Source organism: Terrapene carolina, unplaced genomic scaffold, assembly GCF_002925995.2.
Source record: "Terrapene carolina triunguis isolate 2854851 unplaced genomic scaffold, T_m_triunguis-2.0 Scaffold89, whole genome shotgun sequence".
In the NCBI taxonomy this organism is placed as follows: Eukaryota; Metazoa; Chordata; order Testudines; family Emydidae; genus Terrapene; species Terrapene triunguis.
In genome coordinates, this window is record NW_020664440.1 from 25,452,231 (window position 1) to 25,479,671 (window position 27,441).

The 27,441-nt window shown below is 42.0% G+C and overlaps 1 protein-coding gene across 1 annotated transcript in view; it reads right to left on the reverse strand.

Annotated features, from left to right (window-relative positions):
- CACNA2D3 (calcium voltage-gated channel auxiliary subunit alpha2delta 3) overlaps positions 1 to 27,441 on the reverse strand; it is a 734,667-nt gene that overhangs the window by 38,391 nt on the left and 668,835 nt on the right. The window contains exons 29-31 of the mRNA XM_024221093.3: positions 26,093 to 26,137; positions 17,626 to 17,688; positions 12,235 to 12,305 (exon numbers count right to left, since the gene is read on the reverse strand). Coding sequence (XP_024076861.2) covers positions 12,235 to 12,305; positions 17,626 to 17,688; positions 26,093 to 26,137 — 179 coding nt within the window. The remainder of the gene's footprint in view (positions 1 to 12,234; positions 12,306 to 17,625; positions 17,689 to 26,092; positions 26,138 to 27,441) is intronic.

Here is a 27,441-nt window from a genome sequence, read left to right on the forward strand (position 1 = left end):
GAAGAACAGAAAACTGCTTGACTAGAAGAAGAAAACACACCAGAATAAAATGGTGAAATACAACAGGGTCTGCCCACAAAGTAGGCAGCAAAATAAAATTTAAAAGGGGGAAGGGGAGGAGAGGGGAGAGGAGGGAGGGGGTCATTAAAATACATTCCAGACAAAGGAGCATAAAGGCAAGAAACACTGTAAAACTTTGTAAGGATTTTATCAGGCGGTGGTACAAAACGACGGCATAGTTGGGAGAAGAGAAAATAGGGAAGGGTACACATACAGTACAACAGATGGTGGGATAAACAATGCAAGGAAAAGGAGACTATACATTCAACAGGATGCTTAAACAATTAGATTTTGATTCTGGACTGAGATCTGCACATTTAGCCCCAGAAAGTGAAACAACCTATGCATTTGAGGGGCTACTTGTGCTACAGCACTCTCTGTACCCTCAAAAGTGAAGTAAGACATCTCCACCCATCCAGAGACCCCATGTACCAATTATCCCCTCCAAAGGTTGTGGCTTCCCAAGAAGTTGGAGGTTGAAGTTCAGCATATTCGCTATTTCGATATTCCAACCAGCATGAGTGTAACTGTGCTATTTTTTATGGGTGCAAAATATACAATATGCATAGTGCTTGCTGTAATAAACAACTTATAGGAACCTCCTCAGATGCATAGTAAATAGGGAGCTCTCTTCCTGCTTGTGATTTTACCCATCTTTGACATAACTGAGAGATTTTGTGTAAAATCCAGCACTTAGAGACACGTGGAATTATGACAATCTCTGTAAGTATGTGTCCATAGAACAATGAATCAATTGCACCCATCCACATCGCTGTTAACATCTGTGACAGATGAAATATTGATTTTAATCTTCATTTAATAAGTCATTACAAGTATGAATTAACAAAAGTTAATAATGTAAATTAAACATTCATTTAATGGTTTCATCATCAGAAGTATGAGAGAAAACAAGTGGATGTGAATTGCTTATAAAAGCGTGAAAGGGGACTGCAATGTTCTGTAACATTTGGCATGCCTCGAAGTGAAATGAAAAGCATATCACACGCTAGGGGTAGGTCATGGAAAGGATGCCACAGTGGCATGTCAAAGCCAAAGAGCCAGCTAATGACACACTTTTAACGTCACTCAGAGGCATTCCATACCATATACATGAAAGGTTGGCAATCCAAAGTGCAAAATGTTGCAGTCCATATTGTTAGGTAACTATATATAGTTTTGCTAATCTAAATTTGTGACTGGAACTGTCACTAAAAGGTTCTGAGAAATCATTCAAATATTATATATTAGTTACACAGTATATTTCTTTCTGGCTCAGATAAATTTTGACTAAGTGGTTTGGATCCTGCACTTTCAGCTAAATATTTGGTATGTGTCACATAATGCTTTCTCATTTACTATAGCTTATGTCCAGTAAAAAAATGGCAAGGAAGCCAGAGCTGTATTGGCCTGGCAGAAAGAGGCAAATGGTAGACAAAACGCATAACTAGAGACCTATACATGGGTGTAGGTTAAACACTGACCATATTTGGCAGAATCACGCCCACAGCCAGATCCACGCACACAGATCTGCCAAGACAAACAGAGCAGTACATGGTGTAAGTTGTGCTGCCCTTATGGCATGCAGAAATACACCACTTCTTCTAGCTTTCCCCCTCCTCCCCGCTAACCATGGTTACACTTTCCAAGCCTCTCCATCTCCAGTCTTGGCTCCTGTGTTTCACGCCTCTGTATCTAAAACCATGCACTGCTCTTATCCATGCATGGAACCACTGTGTCGGCATGTGTTAAGCACACAAAGAAGAGCAGTTTACAGGCTTTAATTGTTCTATGCAGAATTGCCAAAGAAGTCTACTTCGCTGAAATGCCCCCACTCTCCCATGCCCCACTGTCTGTTCTTAGAGTACTGTTCAGTTTTCACTCCTTTCATGGTATGTTTAATATAATCAATAAGAGTATTGCAAAGGTGGTATTTGAATCAGTGCAAGCTAATGTTAGCTTCATCTGCTGAGGTTTGTTAATCTGCAGATTGCTTTATCCTGCATAGAAGTTTTAATGAAATTATATTACTATGTACCACTTAGAACATCTGTTATAATTATCATTTAGTCTCCAGTGTTAAATATTGGAAGATGTCTTTAAATCTTTTTTTTGCAATATTAACTCTTGTAAATACTACGATTGTATAAGTGAAATTTTGTGTGTATTTTCTTTACTAAACATACAGTGATAAAGGTTAATAAAATATTGCAATATGAATTCAAACAAGTAATTTTAAATACAAAATTTAACTGAATAAACCTAGTTATATAGACTGATTCTTGAGGATTGTGTTGTTTTGGAAAAATCTAAGATTGCTCTTATTGTTTATAACACCTAAGTTAAAACATGTAGTTAAATAGAATTTTACTTTGCTGTAAGGCAAGAAGTAAGCCTTAGCTTTAAGGCACACAGAGAGAGTTATAACAGAGAGCCTTAAAATCAAGGTGAGCATATAGCATAATTGCTATTGCTGGGCTGGAGCGCCACAAACCCATGTGTGTATGATATTGCAATGTGTTTATAGTCTTTTCTAAATATATTAAAGTGTTTCCAGAGAGAAGATTCCGGTTACAGGTGGAAAGTATAGGAAAGTCGCTTTCAAAACAGAGACAATGTATCCAGGTGGGAAAAAAATTGACCAAATCTTAAGGAAAGCTGCATTACAGACACAGTTTTCCCAATAAAGGCCTGGAATAAATCCTGCTTTTGTGAAGGAAGTACTGATGTTGTTACAACATGTGCTATTTAACAATGGCTATTAAATCCTACCATACTGAGTAAAATAAGTGTTATGCTGCTTTTCAAAGGGTCAGCTTCAATGCTACTGAAACCCTGCATCTTTCCAAAGACAATTCAAACAACAACATCAACAAAGGATGCACAGATCACATTAGAAAAAGTATGACTGTAGACATCCTCATAAGGTCTAATTCTTCACCAATGGAAGCCAATGGGAAGATTCCAGTAACCGTGAATGGCCACAGGATGATGCCCATAATGAGGCTGAAATTTGAACATTACAACATGTTGAAACAATTCAGGACTTTCATTCAATGTCACTATTAACAGATATTAAAGTTCAATACAAATGGGTTCTACAGCATTCACAAATTCAAATGCCAGCTTTCTTTTATTCTTGAAAATGTGTTACAGCTCTAAGATTTCCTGTACATCAAAATGGTAAAAGACGTCTAGTGCTATTACTTGCAAAAACTACTGTAGTATGAATAGCCAAAGTAGTGATCCAAGATTCTGTAGTGCTTCTGTGTAAAGAGTTCATTTCTACAGTATTGTTTTAATGCTAATGTCATTCTAAGATGTTATAAAATATTTTTTCCCTCAATATTTAGACAGGTTTAACTAAATGTTGCAAAAAGAAAGACTTCTAGATTATTAGACTTTCTGAAATGATTGTATTGCTGTTTGAAAAGTTTGTGGCTACCTGTGTCCTGTTCAGCTGCTTATAGTTAAAGAACATGATAATTGCCAGCTTTCCCTCTGATCTAAATTTAAGCCCATCTAGTTATGCCCAACCCAAGCCTGATGAGTTCTTAGCATCAGTAGATTATTCTTGCCAGAGAGAACGTGCCTGAGTCTTTATGACATCACTGTACTGTTAACTGCCCACATTTCCATACTTTATCATCGCCATTGAAGTCCACAGAACAGTTGCTTTCAAAATCTGATATACGACAGACATGGACTATATATAAAACTTTAAGTAATGAAAAACAAATTTTCAACAGCTAACAGTGCACCTCTGTTTTAGATAAACTTGGGGGACATATCCATTTTGGTGAAACCTTTTTATAGTCAGTTTCCTGATACAGTAAATTCAAGTGTTGCACTTTATAATGTACTTGCAGTTGAGTAAAAATCTGGTTCAAGAAAATTGAACATCTAACCCAAAATCACTGGGTAGGCCAGAGTGGGGACCATGCTTGACGGTATGTTTCTCATGCAGCTTCCTACAGTGAGCTGTAACTCCCTTGTGGGATATAGGCCTACATTGCTGTGCATGCACTAGAGGTAGAAGGTTTCTCCCAGGTTATCTCTGGGTCCTGCTAGTTGTCCTCAGATCAGTGTTTGGCTGCACCCCAACTCTATTAGGGCTGTCACTTCTACCCCAATGATCCACATGGGGACTAGATTCTTGGCCAGGCCTCTTTTTCTAGCCCAGGTGTCTGCCATCCATGCCTGCCCAGAGGAGCAATCCATGAAGGAGCAGTCACAGCAGAAATGACCTGTTGCTAGCACAAAAAAGTAAGTCCGAGTTGAGGGTTTTTTTCCACCCCTGACTGCACAGGGGAGGTGGGATTCTTGTGGCAGGTATTTCATAGAATCATAGCTTATCAGGGTTGGAAGGGACCTCAGGAGGTCATCTAGTCCAACCCCCTGCTCAAAGCAGGACCAATCCCCAGACAGATTTTTGCCCCAGATCCCTAAATGGCCCCCTTAAGGATTGAACTCACAACCCTGGGTTTAGCAGGCCAATGCTCAAACCACTGCGGGACTGGTCTCTCCTCTCATCCTTTCTTCACCTTGGAACCAGTCTTCCAGGGCTTTGTTGTAGCCATGGACTGGCTGGGGGAGCCAGACCTGGTATGCAGTTCCCCAATGAGTTGCCCCCTCAGTAGGCTGGAAGGTCTGCTGTCAGTGGTCAGCTGGGGTGAGCATCTTTGGTCTTGAGTGGCCCCACTCTCAGGCCTGCAGCTGCTAAGTAATTTTCTGCCAGCCTGATTGCCTCAGCCAACGTCTCAGGCCGATGTTGTAGCATCCACTCTCACCTCCGCAGTTGGGAGAACCTGCATAAATTGTTCCAGCACCACTTGTTTGGCCACCTGTCCCCCTGTCCATTTGTTGGGCTGGAGCCACTGCCAAGAGTGTTCCGTAAGGCTCTTGGTCACTGCTTGTGACTGGGTCCCCGGGGGACATCTTTCTCAACAGAAGCACTATTTTTGGGTTTCTGCCATGATATGGAAGTGTCCAAGATGGCTACCTTGACCTTAGCATAGTCTTGGGCTTCTGTGGCATCAAAGTTCCAGTACACAGCTTGAGCAAGTTCAGTAAGATATGGGACTGCAAAACAGCCCTGTATTCGGATGGCAATCAAGCTGCTGTGATGACCCTCTTGAAAGTGACCGAGAAAGCTTTGGAGTAATCTTCTGGCCCTGTTTTTGTGAGTCTTACAGGGAGGTTCATAATTGTGGTGGGGTTCAAGGTACCAGCCGCCATGTTTGCATTTGCTCCTGGGGGTTGTAAAATGGCCATCACCTGTTGAAGCAGGCCTTGTTGCTGTTCCTGCTGTTGTGTTGCCTGCTCCTGGATATGCTGTTATTGCTGTTGTTGGGCAGTCATATGTTGGAACACCTGGTTCTGCTGCTGCTGCTGGCTGTCCATCAGCCACTTCAAAAATTTGTTGAAGTGTATTTTTCTTCTCTTTCTCTCTTCCCTCTTTTTCTTCCCTTCCAGTTCTTCTTCTCAAGATCTTACAGCAGACCCAGGGTGAATGCTCACATTCTCCACCAAGTTGGGATGGTTGTCACTTGATGGAAGCATCACCCAGTGGTTAGGGGGTGAGTTCCTCCTTAGTGCAGAGGGTGGTTGGTAGGGGAGCCCAGGCTCTACCCAGGTCCCTGGGAGGGTTACCAAGGGCCAGACACCCAAGAGTGCCTTACAGTTGCCCTATCTGGGCCACTTCCTACCCCCCATTCTATAGTCCATGCTTTTCCATCTATAACAACAGGTGCTGAAGAAAAGGTATCAACTGCACCTTTAGTCTGACTAGGGCCACCAGAATGGCTGCCCTTTTCCTAGAAGAGCTGCTGCAGCATCCCTTCTTAGAAGCTCCCAGGGCATATCTTTCTCCCTGCCTTGTCTGCCCCTTTCTGAGTGGTCTGGCTTCTTTTTAAGCTCCATCTGGAGCATGCTCTGCAGATGCGGCTGGGTGGGGTTGTCTGGGCCCAGATCTATCCTTTAACCCCTTGAGTCCTAGTGCAGGGTTTATACACCCCATCACAACCAGCAGCACAGGTTATACTAACTTATGTATTACTTTCAGCTAGATCTTCATCATGTGTTTTACTTTCTACTCATCAATGTCAAACATTCTTATTTACAAATATACTAGCAAAGATATGCAACTGAATAAAATATACTAATTTTCTCACCAATTCAAGATATTATGGCATATATGTAATTTATATGAATAACAAGCTTAATATGGTTCTATCTTGTAACTGATGCAAGCCCCAATTCTGTAAGAAAGGAGGAAATGCACACAAAGGAAAGCAGGGAAATTGTCAATGACAGTAGCCCTGTGCCAAAGTGAGTAATTAACACAAGCTTCTTCCAAAATTTAGCAAACTAAAAAATTCTGACCCTGAGTCATCTTAGCTTAATGGATGTGCCTGTGAGCAACTGTTAGATTCACCTCCAATGCTCCTTTGCATATCACCTAATCATGATCCCATAACGAATCCTTGTACTGCATACTCAGATTCCTAAGAGTCAGCGGACGACACTATGGTACTTTACAACAAACTATTTTTCAGGGATGTGATGAAACATGCACAGTACATTGTAAATAAATGTTGTGAAATTATTACCATTAGGGGACTGGATGACTCAGGTGACCGGTAGGGGACATGGAATTTAACCTCTAGGCTGTGAGTTGAAATCCCACCCAGGTAGACAGTGACCGAATAGCTACTATATGAAGGGTACTCAGTGGCCTGTGTGAAATGAATTGGTGGGTCTCAGTCCAGTTCTAATGGACAGATGTTCACCTCCTCAAACACAGTTGGCATCCTTGCTTGAATTCTCAGCAGAAGGGCAAGATTTAATGAGCATGGAGAGTGAACTAGCCTCTCAGGCCTAGAGGTGGCCCTGTAGGTCACTGGCTGAACAGTGTAAGGACAGACAAACAGATTATTATAGTCTCCAGTGCTGTCAATCCAGCACCTTTCATTACTACTAAATTCAGTTAAAAAAATAAAAATAAATTATGCCTTTGACAAAAATAACTTGTCAGCACATGTCTTTGGCTGTACTTAGGAGAAGAGCTGAACTGGTTTTTAACTGCTTCTAATTGCCAAGATACTGCAAAGCATAACATTTATAAAGGCTACAACTCGACGTTTAGTTCGAGCATGCAGAACAAGGACTCTTTTACACAGCACACACGTTTGGGGCATTAGAGTTGGGTAAAGATATTCCCGTATATATTAATACACTATATGAAAGTGGTAGTAAAATTCACTCAGACCTAAAGTCTAAACCATGCCCAAATTCAGTTCTAACCCAGTGAATCTTAGATGTCAGATAGGCCGAGAGCATACCACAGATCCATGAAAAAGTGACAAGAGTACAGGTCAGGAAATACAGCTGGGAAATTCAAACAGTCAGAACAGGGCTCCTCTTTCTGGCAATGTCATTAGGTAAGATGTGGAGACCAATCTATCTTTAATGCCTAGAGATTGTGCGGATGTTAGGAATGAGGCCTATTGTGCAGGGCATTTTTGTTAACCAACCCCCCCTCCAAAAAAAACAGCAACAACCCTCCCCTCCCACAAGTGTGCACCTGACTGTATTAATTTTGTCATATTTTATGACATACTTTTGGGGTATATGTTGTGTCTCATCCTGCTCAAAGTCAATGGGAGATTTTCATTGACTTCTTCAGTGTGAGCAGAAACAGGCCCTGGGGACTGCAGCAATTAAATACATCAAAAATAAGGACTATGTTCCTGTGGACCAGCAAAATAATGTTCACATTTGTACAGGTGAAAACAGCTACATTAAGCCTCTTCTTGACTGCTCCTTCGCTCACAGCACTAATCTCCTCCAAAGTGCATACTTATGTTCATAAAAAAAATTGCTGATAAAAAGGTCATTGCATTTTTCAATGGTTTTGAATACTAACAAATAAATCAATCAATCTATCCAATAGGAAGCTAAGCACTAAATTAGAGAAAACCAGACTTGCAAATATAACATTTATCTTTTAAAATATTCCCAGCGCATTTAATTAAAAGTCAATGTCACAGTCAAGGAGATTACATGTTAAAATGTCCCATGGTGCACCGGTGAACATGCTTCTTTAGAAAGCTGTTATGTCTGAAAGGGAGTGGAGTAACCCACTAAGTTATTCTTTTTCCAGTATTTGTATTCAAAAATGCTTTGCTGTTTTGCATGTAGCTTTTCAAAGCTTTCAGAATTTCATAGGATAGTTAGGAGTATAACCAGGAAGCAAAACATTTCTAAGGTTTGGAGAACTTCCACTAAACTTAATTTATAAGCTAATCAAAAGATAGAGAGAGAATATATGTATGTGTGTGTGTGTGTGTGAGAGAGAGAGAGAGAGTGAGAGAGAGAGAGAGAGAGAGAACAGTAAGAGGTTTGGAATGTACCATACTTTAAGAGCACAGAGAGCATGCATTATTCACTAGGAAGCACATAAAGAAAGATAAATGAAAGAAGCAGGGGAAGGCGAGCAGCAAGAGGAGCCCTCAGAGCAACAAGAAATTGTTAGAGTGAGCCTTAGCATCTGGGAAAGCTGGAATCCAGGTGTCCACCAGTTTGGTCTTATGTTCTGACAACATGATTAAATACCGAAGTAGAGGTCCTTCTGCAGGGGCCAGGAGACTGCCTGATGGAAACAGAACTGTCAAGAGGAGAGGATACTGTGTCATATTTGCCTTTAAAACGTCCTCATTTTTAGATCCTACTGAAGAATTTTGCAGGGACTTTTTGGTAGACTAGACCTTCGGCTTTCTCTTCCATTTTTACTCAGTTCATCCCTTTTATAAAATATTCATTCATGGATCTCTTATTTTGTAGGCTTTTCCACATTGTACACTTTTCTTTCAGCAAACAAATAGCACTTCACACTATTCCCATGAGCAGTATGGTGTGACTCTTGCAAAAAGCAAAAGTATATTGGGTCTTGTAGAAAATCTTTTTAATTGAGAAGAAGTTTTTCATCATAAGATAGTTTCAGTATCTATAAAAGCTGCAGCTTTTCAGATTATATCAATTCAGTTCCTTCCATATGTACATCTTAATTTAATTGGTAATGCATTTAAAGGACATTGTAATATTGAATTGTGTGCATTATACAGAATGTACAGTAGACAATGATTTGATAACTAAGGACTTAACAGTCAACAGGCCATGTGACTATGGAGGTAATTTGCTAAAAAATAGACTATATATTTTCCTGAACATAAAGTTCAAAGTAAGAAGATCAACAGAAGTGCACTACTCAGTCTAAGAAAAAGACTTTTTGGTTCCACTTGAAGTTTCACATTAAAATACAAACAGCCAACGTATGGATTTTGTGAATACCCAGGTACATGATGAAAACAAATGTGGACTTAGGGAAACAACCCCCTTTTGCCCAATGCTTCCAGCCTGATCGTGAGAAGTACTGAGTGCTCTGTTATCCAATAGAAGTTCAGGGAACTCAGCATATCACAAGAGGTCATCCCATCCCTTTGCAGGGTTGGGCCCTTAGTTTGTGTGATAATTAGCATGAATCTGTGATGTGGTGGAATCTCTTTGTACTGCCACTCGGGATAGATAGGTTCAAGAGGAACTTTAGGACTCCCATTTCCCAGGGGGTATCAATAAATGCCTTTTGTGTTTTATGGTGAGGGTCCAGGCATCATGGAAGCCTGCACTTTGCCAGCTAAGCCACTGAGGAGCAAAAACAGCTCAGATGACAGTTTTTATAGCACACACATCTGCTGGAAAGTAGACAACATATAGGCAGCAAAGTAGAATAGAGGATGGCTCTGGAAATCATCAGAGAAAAACTCCAAAGAATATAGCGACAGATTAGAGCCTGCTCTCTAATCTGATCTCCATAATAACCATAATAATAGGAAATATGATGTACATAATATTTATGGCAACTGCTCTGCTGCACTCACACAGCATCAGTGCCCAGAATGCAGAGCTCCTCTCCAAGCCCTTACATGCTTTTTTCCCCTTTGAAATAAAAATAAAGAAATACATTAAGGTAAAGCAAAAAGAAAACAATAACCTTTAAACAAGGAACACATGTCTGATTAATGTTCATTACAAACCCAGGAAAGGTTCCCGTTCCATATTGGTGGGAGGATTCTTTTTTAAAGCCTTTCCTCTGGGGTACACAAGTGAGTTTACTTTCTGCTGCACTGTGCTAAATGCTGTACCACAGAAAGAGCAGGTGGCTCACTTAGTGCAATTATACCAGTTTGATTCTAACCCATTTTTTAAATTCACTGGCAACGGCCAGCTTATTCTGTTTAAATAACCCACTCACTGTGTTTAAATTTTGCTTTCAGCGTGCAGCTCGGTCGCTCTCAGTTAGTGGATTTGATGTTGGCTTCATTCTTTCTAGGTGCCTCATAGCTAAACATGAACCGATTAGCCATTCCAAGTTAGCTATCGCTGCACACTAGACGGATCCTTCACTTCGTTTATGTCAATCATAGAGCTCAGCATCACTGAATTTCTGGTAGAACACCTATTTAAAATGCCAATATTCTGCTGGGTAGGAGAAAAGCAAAGGTATGGAGGCGAAGCATTAGCCTTTGCATTTAATGCTGATTTTTAGCTTGGCTTAAATAAGATGGCTTGCTTCTTGCCCTTCCATCCCAGAACCCATTTAGTAAATAGGAATTAGTTCACTTCATTTCATAATAATTATTGAAAATGTAACAGTAAACAAATAACAATTCCTTTGCCAGCAGAATGAAGGTTGCCACCATCAGAAAACTAGGATTTCGGAGTATTCACTGAGTGCTAGATCTTCTCATTTTGGGAGAGCTCTTTACTGTGTGTGATGCACTGCTGTCCCAGCCCAACAGGGGCACAGGAAGCATATGGCCTCTACGGACAGGACTACGCTACAATCAGGAGGTGTGACTGCAGCAAGTATAGACCTACCTGAGCTAGCTTTAAAATCAAAGCTAGCGTGAGTACCACAGCAGTGACAGCACAGCAGCATGGGTGGCGGGTGGGCTTGCTCCGCATGCCCAGAACCCTGGGTTCGTACTCGAGTAGCCTCCACCCCTGCTGCTCAGCTTCAGTGCTATTGTTACTTGAGCTAACTTTGACGTACCTAGATCAAAGCTAGCTGGGGTATGTCAACACGGGCTGCAATTACACCTCTCGACTGCAGTGTAGACGTACCCGAAGAGAATGAGCTTCCTGTTGCACAAGGGAACCACAAACTGCCACACCTCTTTAAGGGGTGCAGCATACTCCTCTCCCTCCCTCTGTGCAGCTGGCCAGCTCCACTGGCTGGTAGAGAATGGGAACATAGGCTTGGTTCCATCTATGGCCCCATCCTATTCTGCTTCCTTTAGATACTAGTTTTCCACAGGGGAATAATTAGAGAGTAGTCCTAAATGCAAGGACTACAGTTCTTCCTGGCTCGTATATGGGGCATACAACGGTGAAGGGATGGAGGGAGGCTATTTAGAGCTGTGTAAAAACCAGGCAGAATGTAGTACTGAGTTGGGAGACAAGGTTAACATATCCTTGCAAAATTCTACTTGCCCACTTCCCTGGAGTGAGTTATTTATTTTGATGGGCACATAAAAAAATGCATTTGTTTTTCATTACAATGTTGGTAAGGCCCAGTAAGTAGATTTTTGCCTGGCCTGGCCAATTTTCATGACAATTTTGTGAGGCCGAGATAGTAAATGTGAGTGAAAATAAATCAATGAGAAGCAACTCCTTCCCCTTTATCTCTGGGACACTTTTGTCTTTTCTGGTTTGTCTTTTCTAAAGAGGAGACTCTCCAGATTTCTATAGGTTAAATTGTTTTCTATTTCCTCTGTGACTTGCTTTAAAAATCTGTTTAAGCTGCACTGCAGTATATAGGGCCCAATTCTGCTCCCACTGAAGTCAATGGGAACAGGATTGGACTCAGATTCTTACTTCAGCATCATACTCCAATAAGCTATACCGTGTTAACAGGAAACTCATTGTAGGCCAAGTCTCCAAGACTTGTAACAGTCCATGCATGTGGCATCAAATTACAAAGATCACCTGGAACATGAGCACAAGCAGAATCCAGCCACTCAGTCAACTTTGGGCTCGTTTTATTTGACCTTGGTTTTATTTTACTTTATTTATACAAACCTTTTTTTAAGGGAGAGAGGGTTGTAAAATTCTTACCTTTTAAAGGAGCCCATTGTTAGCAATTTGTTCATCACAGCCCCCTCGATCTCACCAAAAAAGTTGCCAGTCTGAGGGGGAAGAACAAAAATGACCAGAAGTGGGATAAATGCAAAAAAAGAGTGGATACAATTTAAACTGGCATATCCCAGAATCTGACAAGAGTGGCTTTGACAGTTACATAGATAGATTTTCAGGGCTACTTCTACATAAAAATTGAAAAGGACTTAACAGTCATGACAAGTTATGGGGATTACAGGGTAAACCCTTGAGCAGATGAGAGAGTTTATACAATAGATTGTGGTACATTATATAACATCTAATGTCAGAAATAAAAACCACCTAAATCTCAAGCTTGTAAAGAAAATGCAACTAATCTGATCACAAACCCTTGTGATTAAAATGCTACTCCATAAAGATATAAACTGGTTTTGAAAGGATTTCCTAAATGGTCATAAAAAAGCATTGTTTATAATTCCTGCATGACCTGTTTATGGAGCTGGAACATTACATTTCACCAATCCTATAAATTTTCACCCCATTCAGAGTCATTTCCTGCTTAAAACCACTCATCCCGATGAATGATCCATGTTGCCTTTGTTCAGTAAATGAAAAGATGTGGAATAACGAAGACAAATCTCTGATGAGAAAACAAACATTCCTGTTATGAATTTGATATACAATCTGGAAGAGACTCCATTATCCATTAGACCTGGTCCTGACAGCTATGCAAATGGAGCTGTAAAGAATCATGCATGTGCAGGCCAGTGTCTTTTTCCAGTGTGGGGATGGCATTTTTATTTCAGGACCTCAGTTCACAGAAGAATTGGACATGGTCTTTGCACTGTTAAAGGGGAAAATATCAGAATTTAGGGGAGGGGGAGGAAAGGGCATGAATAACTAGATCCTAGTTTTCATTACAAGTAACTTACTTGACCTCAACTATACACCTGGGAGTTTGCAGACAGAAAAGTTACAGACCTAGCCAAGAGGCATTCCTCTGTCTAAAGAGCAAGTATTGCCTTTTTCACTGAGGGGAAACCTGGGACATTTTTCAAAACACATGAGTATGTAAAGCCTGCTAGGGGCAAGGAGAACATTTTTATTTTATGTGATTAAATGCACCAGTTTCAATAGCACTAGTTGATTGATGATGATGAAGAATTATCCTAATTGCGAGACAGGAAATCAGACAGCGTCAAACAAGCCCAGACCAGGAAAGTCTGGTATAACATTAGATAGCAGCAAATCTGATTTGCCAAGTCATGAGTCAGTTGCATTCAGGCATTTAAAGGACAGCTCTCACTCAGAATACGCTTTTTACATTTTTAAAGATTAGCTTCTCCTCAGAAATCAGTAACTTTTACACAGTTTGTGGTTTTTTAAAAACATTTGAACTGCTTAGTTTTGATCAAGTATAGAAACGTATTGCCCAGGTGTGAGGCATGGGTCTTAGAGCCAAGGCCGACACCAGCTTGTTGGCGCCCGCAGCCGGCAAAGAAAAAAAAAAAAAAAAGCCGCGATCGGCGGCACTTCGGCGGCAGCTCTACCGTGCCGCTTGATTCTTCAGCGCCGAATTGCCACCGAAGACCCGGACGTGCCACCCCGTCCATTGGCCGCCCCAAGCACCTGCTTCCTGCGCTGGTGCCTGGAGGCGGTCCTGCTTAGAGCTGCTCTAGTTACTTCTGAAGCAGGAGTCCTCCAAATATCAGCAGAGATGGAGAATCCCAGATATTAGGGTAACTGACAGTGCCCCTCCTCCTCACGCACAAAGGAGACTGCTTTGTGTGGTGCGCAGCAAAGGATTATGGGAAGACAGAGTCTTATTGCTAGGGCCCTACCATATCCACGGTCCATTTTGGTCAATTTCACGGTTATAGGATTTTAAAAATCGTAAATTTTGTGATTTCAGCTATTTAAATCTGAAATTTCACAGTGTTGTAATTGTAGGGGTCCTGACCAAAAAGGAGTTTGGGGTGGGGGTTTGCAAGGTTATTGTAGGGGGTTTGCGGTACTGCTACCCTTACCTCTGCACTGCTGCTGGTGGCGGTGTTGCCTTCAGAGCTGGGCAGCTGGAGATTGTCGGCTGCTGGCTGGGAGCCCAGCTCTGAAGGCAGAGCAGCCACCAGCAGCAGCGCAGAAGTAAGGATGGCATGGTATGGTATTGCCATCCCTACCTCTGCACTGGTGCCTGCAGAGCTGGGCCCTCAGTCAGCAGCCACCACTCTCCAACAGCCCAGCTCTGACGGTATCAGTGCAGAAGTAAGGGTGGCATGGTATGGTATTGCCACCCTTACTTCTGCGCTGCTGCTGGCGGGACGCTGCCTTCAGAACTGGGCACCCAGCCAACAGCCACCACTCTCTGGCTGCCCAGCTCTGAAGGAAGTGCAGGAGTAAGGGTGGCAATCCCATGAGACCCCTAAAATAACCTTGTGGCGCCCCTGCAACTCCCTTTTGAGTCAGGACCCCCAATTTGAGAAACGCTGGTCTCTCCTGTGAAATCTGTATATTATAGGGTAAAGGCAAACAAAAGACCAGATTTCATGGGTGGAGACCAGATTTCACAGTCCGTGACGCATTGTTCATGGCCATGAATTTGGTAGGGCCCTACTTATTGCCAGTGCTGGGCATGATAGAAACAGGGGCCAGCAAATCTCTCATCCCATCAACTGCTGGGGAGGGGGTAACAACACAGGTGTGGGAAGTGGCAGCTGAGGGCTGGGGGTCCATGGCTCTTGCCAATGGTGCAGTCTTTGCTTTTTTTTTTTTTTTTTTTTTTTACTGGCTTCGCTTACCTGTGGTGCTGCTGTAACAGACTTCCTACCCATTCACCTGCTCCATGTCCTTGCAGCAGCACCATGTTGTTCTCACCCACTGTTCTCCTTTCCTCTACAAGAGACACGATTTTTTTTTTGGTGGTAACAGTGGTGATAGCTCCTCTTAGCCCTAGGTAGGACATGAGCTCCATTTGCTGGCTGCTGTACAAACACATGGGCAGACATGGACCCCACCCTGAAGAGCGTAATATTTAAATAAACAAGACATACCAGGTTTGGGAGGAAGGATTATGACACACATGCAAAGGACCAGGCGGGCAAATGTCAGGTTACTGGTAGGATCTTTGTTTTGTGTTTCTATTTGTGTTTATTGTGGGGGCCAGGATGGGATTAGGGAAGAGAGGAGAGGATGTGTTAATAGGAGCAAGTGGGTAAGGATAGGCTGGACAGGGGAAGGTCTGCTGGTAGCAGGAGGACTGTGAGGGAGAGGGGCTGGGAGAGGTCAGAGTAATCAGCCCATCTGTAGAGGAAAGAAAGTCCAGGAAGCTGAATGTCTATGACGTTACTTGTGTGTAGAGGTTGTGAAGGGGTGTGTGTGTGTGTGCGTACACCAGAAGGAGAGTCCTCTACTCACTTCTGAGTTTGGAGGCCTAGTTGGCCCCCTCAATTGCTGTCAATCCCAGCTCCTGTGCAGCACGAGTCTGTTCTTGTGGGTTGAGTCCACCCCATGGCATCATTCTCTTACTCTTTCAGTTCATGTGCAGGAACTTCTAGCTCAGGATCTGCTGGGTCTTCTTCCTGCCCTGCCAGTATTTTACTGCCCCTAGATCCTGCTGTGGATGAATCTCTTTGCTGCCAGGTAGGAGAGGATTTCTACGGTGCCACTGCCCTGAGAATGAGCAGCTGAGCAGTGCCACTCAATCCGCCACAGCAGAAATACCTCTCCTTGCTCCCCTAAAGCAGTTCTTCTGAGGACACTGCAAATCTGCCAGCTGCCCTGGACCCCACGCACTGGCTGCCTCTATTCAATCCCATTCCAACCCTTCCAGCATCTGGTAGAGTGACAGAACTGTGGACCCTAATTCTCGTGTCCATTACACCCATTCCCAGCACTGAACATCTGCCTTGCCTCCTTTGTGGGGGAGGGTCAAAGTCAATTTCTGCCTCTGTGCCCTTGATACTGCTATGAGAGTGCCTGCTTGTGATGCAGTCAGAATAGGCTTTGAAATAGAGCTAGTTGGAAGGTTTTCAACCAAACATTTTTCCACCGGAAAACACTGATCCGTCACAAGTGAAAAATTTCACAGAAACTTGTTGATTTTGATGAATCTAATATAACACAGGCAGGTTTCAAAATTTGCCTGTCAGGCAGGTTTCGCAAGGAAACCTCGCTAATTTCCTGCCATCTCACCTGCCTGACTCCTTGGCAGCCCTCCTGAATGATTGCCTCGGAGTTGGGACCCCAGGGCTTCCAGGGTCCCAGCTCTTTGGCAGCCCCACCATGTGGAGTGCTTCAGAGCTGGGTGCTCCAGGGCTTCCAGACTGCTAGGCCAGCTGGCTTCGCACAGCTTGGAGAGCCTGCTGGCACAGGAGTGTGGAAGCCCTCGGGTCTCCGACTCTGAGGCAGTCAGCATAAAAAAGTTGCTATGGGTACTGGAAGGGTACTGGAAGCTGCTGACTGAATTAACATGATTCTTGTCAGTTTCACTGCTGCCCACTATTGAATTGCAGTGGTGAAAGTGACCAGTCTGGTCAGCCCAAATATGATTCTTTTTTGTGGGAGGAAGGGTCAGGGTGAGGGAAGATGTCTCTGAAAGAATTTAAGGTTTTACATCCCAGTAAACCTACTTAACCAAACTTAATTCAGCTGAGATCTAGCCAGAAATATGGGAATTTCAGATCACAACTCCACAGGGTTCAACCCAAAAGAGAGCCTGTATTGGACATTCCTGTTCCATGTGGGGCCTGATGCTGCTGCTGCTCATGCAAAATTCCTGCAAAAGTTGATTGGAAGTGTTTCCTAAGTAAGGGCTACAGAGTTAGGCCATTAGTCTTCCATTTTCCAATTAGCTGTCCATGGTCACAACAATCTAATGTTTTGAATAATCTCTGGAGTAATCATGATTTTACCCCAGTCCTCTTTATTGTGGTGCTGAATGCCAAATTTAAATCTTGTACCTTAAATGACAGTAATCTGGTTCAGAACACAGAAACACAGGAACAAACAGATTTACAGTGTAGGATTTCACTAGTACAAGTTCGAGAGTAAGACCCTCCTAAATGAGGTAAAAACTCATGTGGAACTATCTTCCTCAAGATAAAAATTCCTCAAGGGGAACAGACACCTCTGCAGCAAAGAGTTATATAATTTGAACTTTATGAGTTTAGAGCAGACCCACCCCACTGTGAGCTAGAAATTCTTTGAGGCCCTCTGAGAGGCAAGTTACATTCTTTGAGGGAGGGATCTTTTTAATCTCATGCTACTTATTCCTTAAATGTGGATCATTATCTTAATGCTTCAACACTGAAGACCATGTTTAATAAACAAAATCAAACAAACTAAACCTTTTCTAACATGTGATATGGGACTGGTTAAGAAAATCCTGCCACTTACCTGTCTGTAATCTTCAGATACTAAAATAAATCCATTGTTATCTATGAGGTAGCAGTTAATTGCCTACAAAATAATAAAGGCACAATTTCAAGTCTTGTTTTTAAAGCATTTCACTGATTTCATTAAGTAATGTATTTCAATCCCACATGTCCTCTAAACGGATAAACATTTGGCCCTTATGTAATTGTAAATGCTCAAATAAATTATAAGTGAACCAACTTTGTAGTTGAGAGCAATGATTAAGGTATCTTAAGTGATTACTTAATGCATAAATGCCCAAAACCAAGAGCTTATCGAACAGAACTGAACATATTTAAAAAAAAATCAACATTTTAATAATGCATTTTTAAAAATATTTCCCTGTAACAAAGAATGCAAAGGCATACAGCCCTGGTGCTCCTCATGGCTTATGCTCTATTTAGAGAACAACATCAGCACAATGTCATTACCCTAATGATGTATTAATGAAAACATAGTGTCAGCTTGGAGGACCAACAGGGGACCAGGTAATATTTTTTAATTTGTTCATAGAATGAGAGGGGGTAAAGGCTTCTGTAAAAGAGGCCCCATAGGTCTCCTAAAGGTTTTCAAACTGTGTTTTTAATTGGGACCTGGAATCGGGGGTAGGAATGTTAGCTTTAGGTAGGTCATACTTATAAATTGCATAAAGCAAGGTAAACTCAAATCAGTGCTTCCCCCACACTATTTTAACCTCAAGAGAATGATCTGCTACAGGCTAAATTTTAATTACTGCTCTGCAGAATTTAAATTCAAGGTTTAGTTCAAACCTTGGTATAACTCAGTTTCTCTTTATTATTACTTCAGATACCCACCTCAACACTATATTTGTAACATATCTTTACTCTAGGCCTAACTCAGCAAAATATTATTGTTCCTTACACTTTGTGAAATTTACATTAAAAAGTTCACGATCGCTCCCAACATAGTAAATTTCATGGATTAGCTCTGAATCCAAGATCTTCTTTTCTTACCACAAATAGGCCAAATGCAGCCAAGAACAAAAGGTATCCTGTGCTGCACAACAGCAACCCAAGAAAATGGTCCTACAATTTGGTAATTGAAAGCAGCTCAATACAGAGCCTGATCCTGCAGTCCTATCTTCAGTAGGAGTTTTGCCTGGGTAAGAACTACATGATCAGGCCCACAGCCTTCTTCACAACATGTATGCTGTGACCATTGATTCATATCTTGGCTCTTGGTTGAGAGTTGTTAAATTACTACAGAAGAAGCAGCCCTTGCCCTTGACAACTAGGAAGATAAAGTTCACTGAGTAATAATACATGCTCACTCACTACGTTTGGAGGTCCAGTTCAGATAAGCAAATGCTTAGACACATATTTAAAGGTTATCTAAATCCCTTTAGTCTTCTGGATTGGACTAGGAATATGAAAAGATTTCTAGTATTTACTCTTCTGGTCCAGGCTGGAAATATTGTGACAATATTATGCAGACTTTCAGGTTGAATGTTGATACTTGGGACTCTGGTCAAATACTGGCAGTGAACCCCTATCCCCAAAACTCAACTTTGCAGAAATGTCTGTTTCCAGTTTGTTTCTAACAAATGGGCAAAAGTTTGGTGAGCTTTTTACTCTAACCAGTTTTGCTCATCCACAACACAGATACAGGGTGTTTGCTTTGATGCTGGAACTGGAGGTCATGTGGAGCCTTTTGCAGCTCTGTTTCAGAAGCCCCACCCTACTCACCCACAACTAAGATGGGAATCCAGCCTGGCAGATGCTGCGGGTCTAGCTGATGGCCTGTTTGGGAGGTCGGGAGTTGTTAAGTTGCTGCAACTCGTGGATGGTTGCAAGTGCGAGTAAAAGGATGAGACTCCTATTAGCTTTACTGGAAGCTAAGTTAGGCCAACATGGAACACTTTCAAAAATTCCACCCTAAAGCTACTCTCTGCTAGTGCAACCATCAAGGGAGGGTAGCAGCACAGAGAATGCACATTCAGCCCTGATGCATACAGGGGTGAATCAACATGCCACCCACGCACCTCAAGGGGTGGGGGAAGTTGATTAGGCTGGTGGTGAAGAGGGACAGCCCCAACAGCAAGAGAAGGACACACTTGATGAAGGACATTGGGTAGCTCCTCCCCTGCTTAAAAACTTTGCCATCCATTGGCCAGTTAGGATGCAGAGCTGCTGATTGGCCTACATCTCCCAGCTCCAGGGATTTAACCTGGAACACAAGCCATGTTGAGTCTCTTGTGGCTCCACTGCAGCAGCGTTACTCACTGATGCAGCAGTAGAAGCAGTCAGAATGCAGAGGAAGATAGTGGGTAACCAAAACATACCCAATATTTGAACTAGTAGACAATCTACAAAGCATTGGACCCACACAAAAGCAGCCAGGACAGCAGATAGATCCCAGCTGGGTTTCAGGGCTGACGTTTGCATCCACTGTTTCAGCAAAAGAGGCCTTCAGAGGCATCAGATCATTGACAAACAGCATGGTCCTGCCTCATGTTCTGGTTATTCTCCTTGAGGAGAATGATCTCAGGGGCTGCACTGGAGTTGATTTAAGGGATAGAATGCAGAGGGTTGTTGGTTTGATTAGGAAATCATAGCCTGAGGTTAATATGATCACTAGTGCTTGCGAGGCAGGTTGGTGAGGTGCTCCAAACCCACCCAAAGTGGACAAGGCTAGGAAGAAAGTGAATTGGGAGGTCACCAGGATACCTGTGGAGACAAGGGGGTTTGTGGTACAGCATAGGGTCATCTGTTACAATGGGCCTTAATTTTTCAGGGATGATGATGTACCTTTGTCACATGGAGGCACTGACCTATGGCTATGGAATGTGAGGGAATGGAATGGGGCAGGAGCTATGATACCAGGCACTGTCACTGGGGAGAGGTGTGACCAAGCTAGTCACTAATGTCCCCTGCGGCTGGTTTCCAATGTGGTTAAAAGGATAAAATGAACAGTTCTCAGAGGTAAAAGACCTGGGATTTTGCTGATGGGCCCTGGGCTCATAGGATAGGGTGAGACCTTGTGGCCTGAATCCCCACCCTTCTGCAGCCTCTTCCTCCTCACAGGAGGTGGAGCTGGTAGGTCTCACAGTGAGCTGATTCTTGGGGTAGGTTGAGGAGAGTCTACCCTGAGTTATGGGTTATATGATAGGAGCCCTGTAATCCCCTACACTGGAACCACTTAAATGCCTGGTATAGGGGAGTATTGGTGAGGGTAGGTAGCTCCCCTCCCTTGTGTTTGACTTAATAAAAGTTGTGGCCTTCTGCTTAAAATCCATCCACATGTTCCTCATTTTGCTGCTATATCCAGCTCAAATACCATCCACCCATTTCAATGGAGTGGCTGGATCAACTGTAGTTTTTAGCAGCCACCCAAACAGTTGCATAGAGAGTGGTTGTCCAAAGCGCAGAAATAAATAAAAACAGTCACACTGAACAAGACAAAGTTTGGGTTCATTCGCTGTTCTTTCTCAATCAAGCAACCTGCAGATGGGAACAAAATGCCTGGTTTCCAGAATGAGAAGCCATATTGTGTTTCTCATAGCCATAGCCACTTGTTAGCGTTGTTCAGGTTTTAGAAGGTGATGAGTGGCCTAATTCATAGATTCCGAGGCAAGAAGGGACCACTGTGATCTAGTCTGACCTCCTGTATAACACAGGCCATAGCGCTTCCCTGAAATAATTCCTAGAACAAATCTATTAGAAAAATATCCAATCTTGATTTAAAAATTGTCAGTGATGGAGAATCCACTTGGTAAATTTTTCCAAAGATTAATTACTCTCACCATTAAAAATTTACATCTTATTTCCAGTCTGAATTTGTCTAGCTTCAATTTCCAGCTATTGGATTGTGTTATACCTTTCTCTGCTAGACTGAAGAGCCTATTATTAAATATTTGTTCTTCATGTAGATACTTATAGACTCTAAGAAAATCATCCTTAATCTTCCCTTTGTTAAATAGATTGAGCTCCCTGAGTCTATCATTGTAAGAAATGTTCTCTAATCCTCTAATCATTCTCATGGCTCTTCTATGAACCCTCGCTGACTTATCAGCATCCTTCTTGTATTGTGGGCATCAGGACTGGGCAACAGATTCCAGCCCGGGTTGCACCAGTGCCCACAATATAGAGGTAAAATAACCTCTCTGCTAATACTCAAGGTTTTCTTGTATATGCATCCCAGGATTGCTTTAGTGGAGTACTCACTAGGATTAGGTGTTCAGCTGCTTATCCACCAAGACCCCCACATCTTTTCAGTGTCTTTGGTTCCCAGGATAGAGTCCCCCATCCGGTAAATAGGGCCTACATTCTTTGTTCCTAGATGTATGCATTTACATTTAGTTGTATTAAAACGCATATTGTTTGCTTGCACTCAGCTTCTCAAGAGATCCAAATCACTCTGTAGCAGTGACCCATCCTCTTCATTATTTACCAATCCCCCAAATGTGTATGTCAAGTGGGATTTATGTGCCTAAGCACCTTTGTGTGTCTGGACCTAAGTGACTTGTGCAAGGTCACACAAAGTCTGTGGAGGAACAGGAAATTAGACCCAGGTCTCCTGAGGTGCAGGCTAATGTTCTAACTACTAGCCCATTCTTCCTGTGTGCTAATAACACTACTGGAGAGAGGCACAAGCCACAAATTGGGAAATGGATCTGTGTGGTGAGAGGGTTTATATCTGGGATTTTGTTCATTTCTTGGGCTCATCTAAATATTCCATGGGGGATAATGCAGCACATGCAGGAGTGCATTCACTCGTCTTTTACTTGCCATAAATAAAAATAGCCTTCTCCATATAGCAAGAAATCCAGGAAAGATTATGTAAATTTAAAAAAGCATTGGCAAAGGATAGTTGGAGACATTTACTTGTCCAGCGCATAAGCATGAAATTCTTAAGCATGAGATTAGTTCAGGAGATAATATTATTCGGACACAGTAGGCTCATGTGAACCCTGTAGGGTTTGATTCACAATAATAACCAGGTGTGAACCATATACTTCAGGTTTGCTTGAAGGCTCAAGTTCAATGAACTTCAGACTTCAAGGATAAAATCCCATATGCAGACAGTTCTTGGGCTTGTAAATGGGAGTAGGCGTGACGTCCAGAATAAACTTGGCAAGAATGCGGGCTGAAGTCTGAGAATGCATCTGACCTTGCTCCTAAAACTAGATTACTCTGGAGTGGGTTCAAGGTCTGAGTATTTTGCACAGCTCCAGTGTACAATTATATTAACAATCATGGAACGTAATATGAATTAAAACACACCCCACGCCAACACACTCATGAAAATAACAGAGTAACAAATTCATAGTCCCCCCCCCCCCCAAAGAAATTGACAGTTCTGTTTAATTGCATGAGTGGCATGTCATCACTATTCAGTGCCACTAAAAGCAAGGTTCAAAACTCACCAATTTGTGCAGCTTATGCCCACTGTGCAACTGGTTGACAAACAAGGTTTGCCATAAAACGTCTCCCCTATTAGCTGGGTTTTAGCTGCTGCTCACCAATAAGTAAAAACTGTTTACCAGATGTCTGCCTGCCATTGAGAGCAGCACTGTAAGGGGCATTGATACAGTTTGTGACTTTTGACATGTGACAGGATGTAAGAAGGGAAATGTTTGTTTGGTTTTTTTACAAATCTGCTTCCTTTATCCAGTATAGCAACTGATGGCATATTTTGTGATACAGTAAAAGACTTGATTTGACAAAAAAAGTTACGTGTCATCACAGCTGCTTTATATAAGAAAATATGTACCATTACTATTCAGTCACTAGGACAGCCACAAGGAAGGGAATCACCTCCACCCAGTCTGGATTTTCCACTGGCCAACGGCTTGAGCTAAATGGTAAGGAGATTCCACATAGCACTCTAACCCTACCCAGATTGCCTGAGGTTATACTCAGCTCAGCAAGCTGGTTGGATATAACTGGGAACCCATTGATACGAGTATTTAAAGGCTGTTGGAGGGGATCCAAGGTAAAGCTTGTCCATTAAGTCCACAGCAGGCAGGCACAAAACTAACTTTAGTGGAGCAAGACTGGGAAACGTGAAATTAACAATTCTACAGAGTTTGTTTTGTATTGGGAGCCTGATCACATTTTAGGGGAAGAGGCTGTGAGCTCACCGAGCCCTAATTAAAATGGACTGAAATGCAAATGACAGCATGGAAATGGAGGTACAAAAGAGGATGGAAAAGGCTGGATGGAAATCAAGGATTCTGGGGAGAGGGGGTATTTTTAAATTGGTAGTTGAAAAGAAGAAATGTTAAAAAATAAAAACAGAGGATGCAAGCTTCAAAGGAAGGAGACGTAGGTCTCTAAAGAGAGGGACAGAAAAGGCACATTAAAGGGCATCCACATTGCCAGGGCACAGGATAATCACTGGCCTTTCCACAGTTGACTGCCAGAGTAATAGTAGAGACTGCTTGTATTAGCAGCTATTTAATGGGAGGGGAACACAGATTAACTTCAGAGATTTGGCTGACTGCTAATACTTATTTTTCTTTAGTGCTGTCTCTTAAGCCTCTCTCATCTAGTGAATTCGCTATTTAATGGAGCTAGTTGGAACATTTTCAATAAAATGAAATTTCATCAAAATCTGTTGTCTAGTCAACGTTAAAATGTTTTGCAGAGACGTATTGGCTCCAACGAAGTTGTCAGGTGTAAAGGTGGAGGATGGGAGAGACTCTCTCTTACACTCTACAGCCTGGTGGTTAGGGCATTGCCCTGGAAAGTGGGAGACCCAGGTTCATTCCCTACTCTGCCTGCTTCAGAGTGGGATAAAAAACCTATATTCTGAATCAGACACTTGATGCTGGGACTCCCACATCCCAAGTCAGTGCCCTACCCACCAAGACACACACCCTCCTGCATTGAAAAGCTCAGGTTTTGATCTGAAAATGGACTTTTCAACACAATTCCATTTTTTTTCAAAAACATTCCAATGGTTTTGGTTTCAATCCAATGCAGAACAAAACTAAATGCAGAAACAATGACAGCTGCCATGAAATTGAATTGTCGTTTTCCCGTCAGCTCTATTATTTAGTCCTTGGAAATGCATTGTAGTTTGATGTAATGAGTTACTAATTTGATATGTTGAAGAAGTTGCCATGCTCCATTCTTACAATGTTGGAATTTTTAATTCTGTTTCCAGAATGCTTTCGATCCCCTGTGGAACCGCCACACATTTTAAAAAGTGGTATCACTATACCTGGGTCTTGGCTGTGTTTTCTCAGTAAAACATCTGTTCAAAATGTTCTGAATGTCAAACTATGTTGGGAATGCTGGGTAGAATCCCAGAAATGGGCTTGCCAGAATTATTGTCAGACATCGTAAACTGTTTGCAAGTTAATTTAAAGAAAAGTCTAGTACAAAATGAAAATATTTTTTTTCACAAGCCTGAATTGAATGTCCATCTTAATACTTGCATATGTTTCAAAACACTGTTCAAACACACCTGATGGCCCTTTTTGGATAACTTACACTATTCTTGGAGCGGGGGAGGGAGAAAGATTTGAATTGACAGTTCCTGGTGAAGCACCAACTTAATTTTATACCACAGGAAATATTGTGGAATACTTACTTTAACTATTATTGTTGTTTATTTATACAGTCCTGTAGTAAACTGACCTTCTCCCCAGCTCACAAATGACCCACTGCCACATGCAGAGTCTCTTTCCAGAAGTTTTGTTTTTCAAACTTAGGCAAAAGGTAACAAAAACTCAGCCCACCCTGAGCTACAGCTCCCAAGGATTTCCCCCCCTCCCCCCGCCCATTTCCTGCAGGAAGGACGGAGAGGTATCTTCTATGTTCTGTTCACTGAGCACCGCCACTCAAGGGCTTCTCTTTGGATGCCCTCTTTCCCTAGCAGGTTCCCACTGCCTCCCCTTCCAGGGAACTTCCTGTTGCTTTTTCCCCACACTTTAGCACTCCCCCTCCCCAGTTTTCTCTCTCTAGTCCCAGGTGTCCAATTTTAAACCTAATTGGGGTCAGCAGACCCGTCACAGGTTCATTTGCCCTGCTCCCCCTTAAAGGGGCCAGCCACCCTGTGACAAGCACTATGACTGAGATTGGTGATATACAAAACATAGACAAAGTTTCTTGGATTATGCTAACAGACAAACAGTTCTAACAGGGCAACAGGTCCAATGTAGCTTTGTGCTTAATGAATCTTTCCAATGATAATTTCCAGTTTTAATATGTAAAAATATTATCAAGTTGTTAATCTTCAGATAACAAGGAATAGTTATTTATTATGTAAAAATGTTCCTTTAATGAAAGCCACATTAACTTCTTATTTTATGGTATGTATCAGGGACACGTCTGTGTTTAAGATGAACAGTACACGGATATAGAATCCCTGAACATTTCCAGACTGACTTCAGAAAGTGCACTGCCTTACCTCAGATAAAGTTGCCATACTAAAAACTAAATGGAGATATAAAATGAGAAAAAGTCTATAAAATACTTACTTCATCATCACAGCTTATAGAACATCTTCCATCAAGAGATGGACACTGCAGGGGACACCAATAGGATATATATTTTACATCATTTTATTTTTTATTCTGGTGGTTGTCTGAACTGATATTTTAAAAACGATAAGTACAAATTTAATCAAGAACAGTAGATAATCTAAAAAAGACCACAAAAGTAGGACTATATTACATTAATTCCCCATTCCTGTTGTGACGGCATCTGCATCAAGGGGGTTAATTCATGCTGTGCCAATTTCATTTGCTTATTCCAGTCTTTGCTGCCTACTCTATAATGATACAGGGCCTTAAATAGGCAAGACTCCATTGGGACTTCAGTAGGGGTATTGTGTGAGTCAGGATTGTAAGACTGAGCCAATATTTCACAGAATACTTTAGAGATGATTATTCTCAGAAATAGTATAATCTCAATGTATTCTCAAATTGGTCATGTAATCTCTTGATCCTTTTAAAGCTGGAAAAGATTATTTTCTTAAATAAATACACATTTTATACACAGTTTATTATTTATTAAAAACAAACTAGACAAATATGTTTCACTGAATACAGTTAGTCGCTAGATTACTTCAGGTCACTTAAAGCTAGAGAGCAGATATACCATAAGCCCTGAAAAAGGGACATAACTGTGCCACCCAAGAGAGACTAGGAACCAAATTGTGACTCAGTCACAATATCTGGTCCTTGGTTTCCCCTTTCCTCCAGGAGGGACTTAATCTGTGCCAGCCCTTTATCTGACAGAGCTTACTTCTCCCCCTGCACCAACTGTGCTAGCTGATACGTTTTAGGGACAGTGGACTCAAAGCTCCATCCATTCCTAGCCCACCTGCAGTGGAATGGGAGTAGCAGTCCCACTGAAGCTGCTCCCCACATTGAACTGTAACCCATGGTTACGTGCCCTATCCCTGCCTTAATTCCCTGAATGGGCATGATGGGACAGCACAGTAATAGCAATGCACTGGAAGAAACTGGGGGGTGGGGGGGAAGTCATTTAAACCATATACAAAAATTTTGAGTGAAATCAGGGTTGTATTAAGTATATTTATTCTTACTGTTATCAAAATGCACTGATCACCCCAAAAGATACTTGAACACTGACAAGGTCATTCCTATTTTTCATGTCATTGTTGTTGTATTTTTTAATTGTATGTACCCTTAGGATAATTGTTCATGGATCTGTAGGTTATACTTGGGAGGCTGGATTTGGGGAGCCTCTCCATTCATGACAATGAGTGTTGAATCAGTCCCATGTGTTTAGCCTCATGATCACCCTTGTGTTACAATGAATGGAAAAGTAAATTAGAATAGCTTACAAACATTCATAGGAA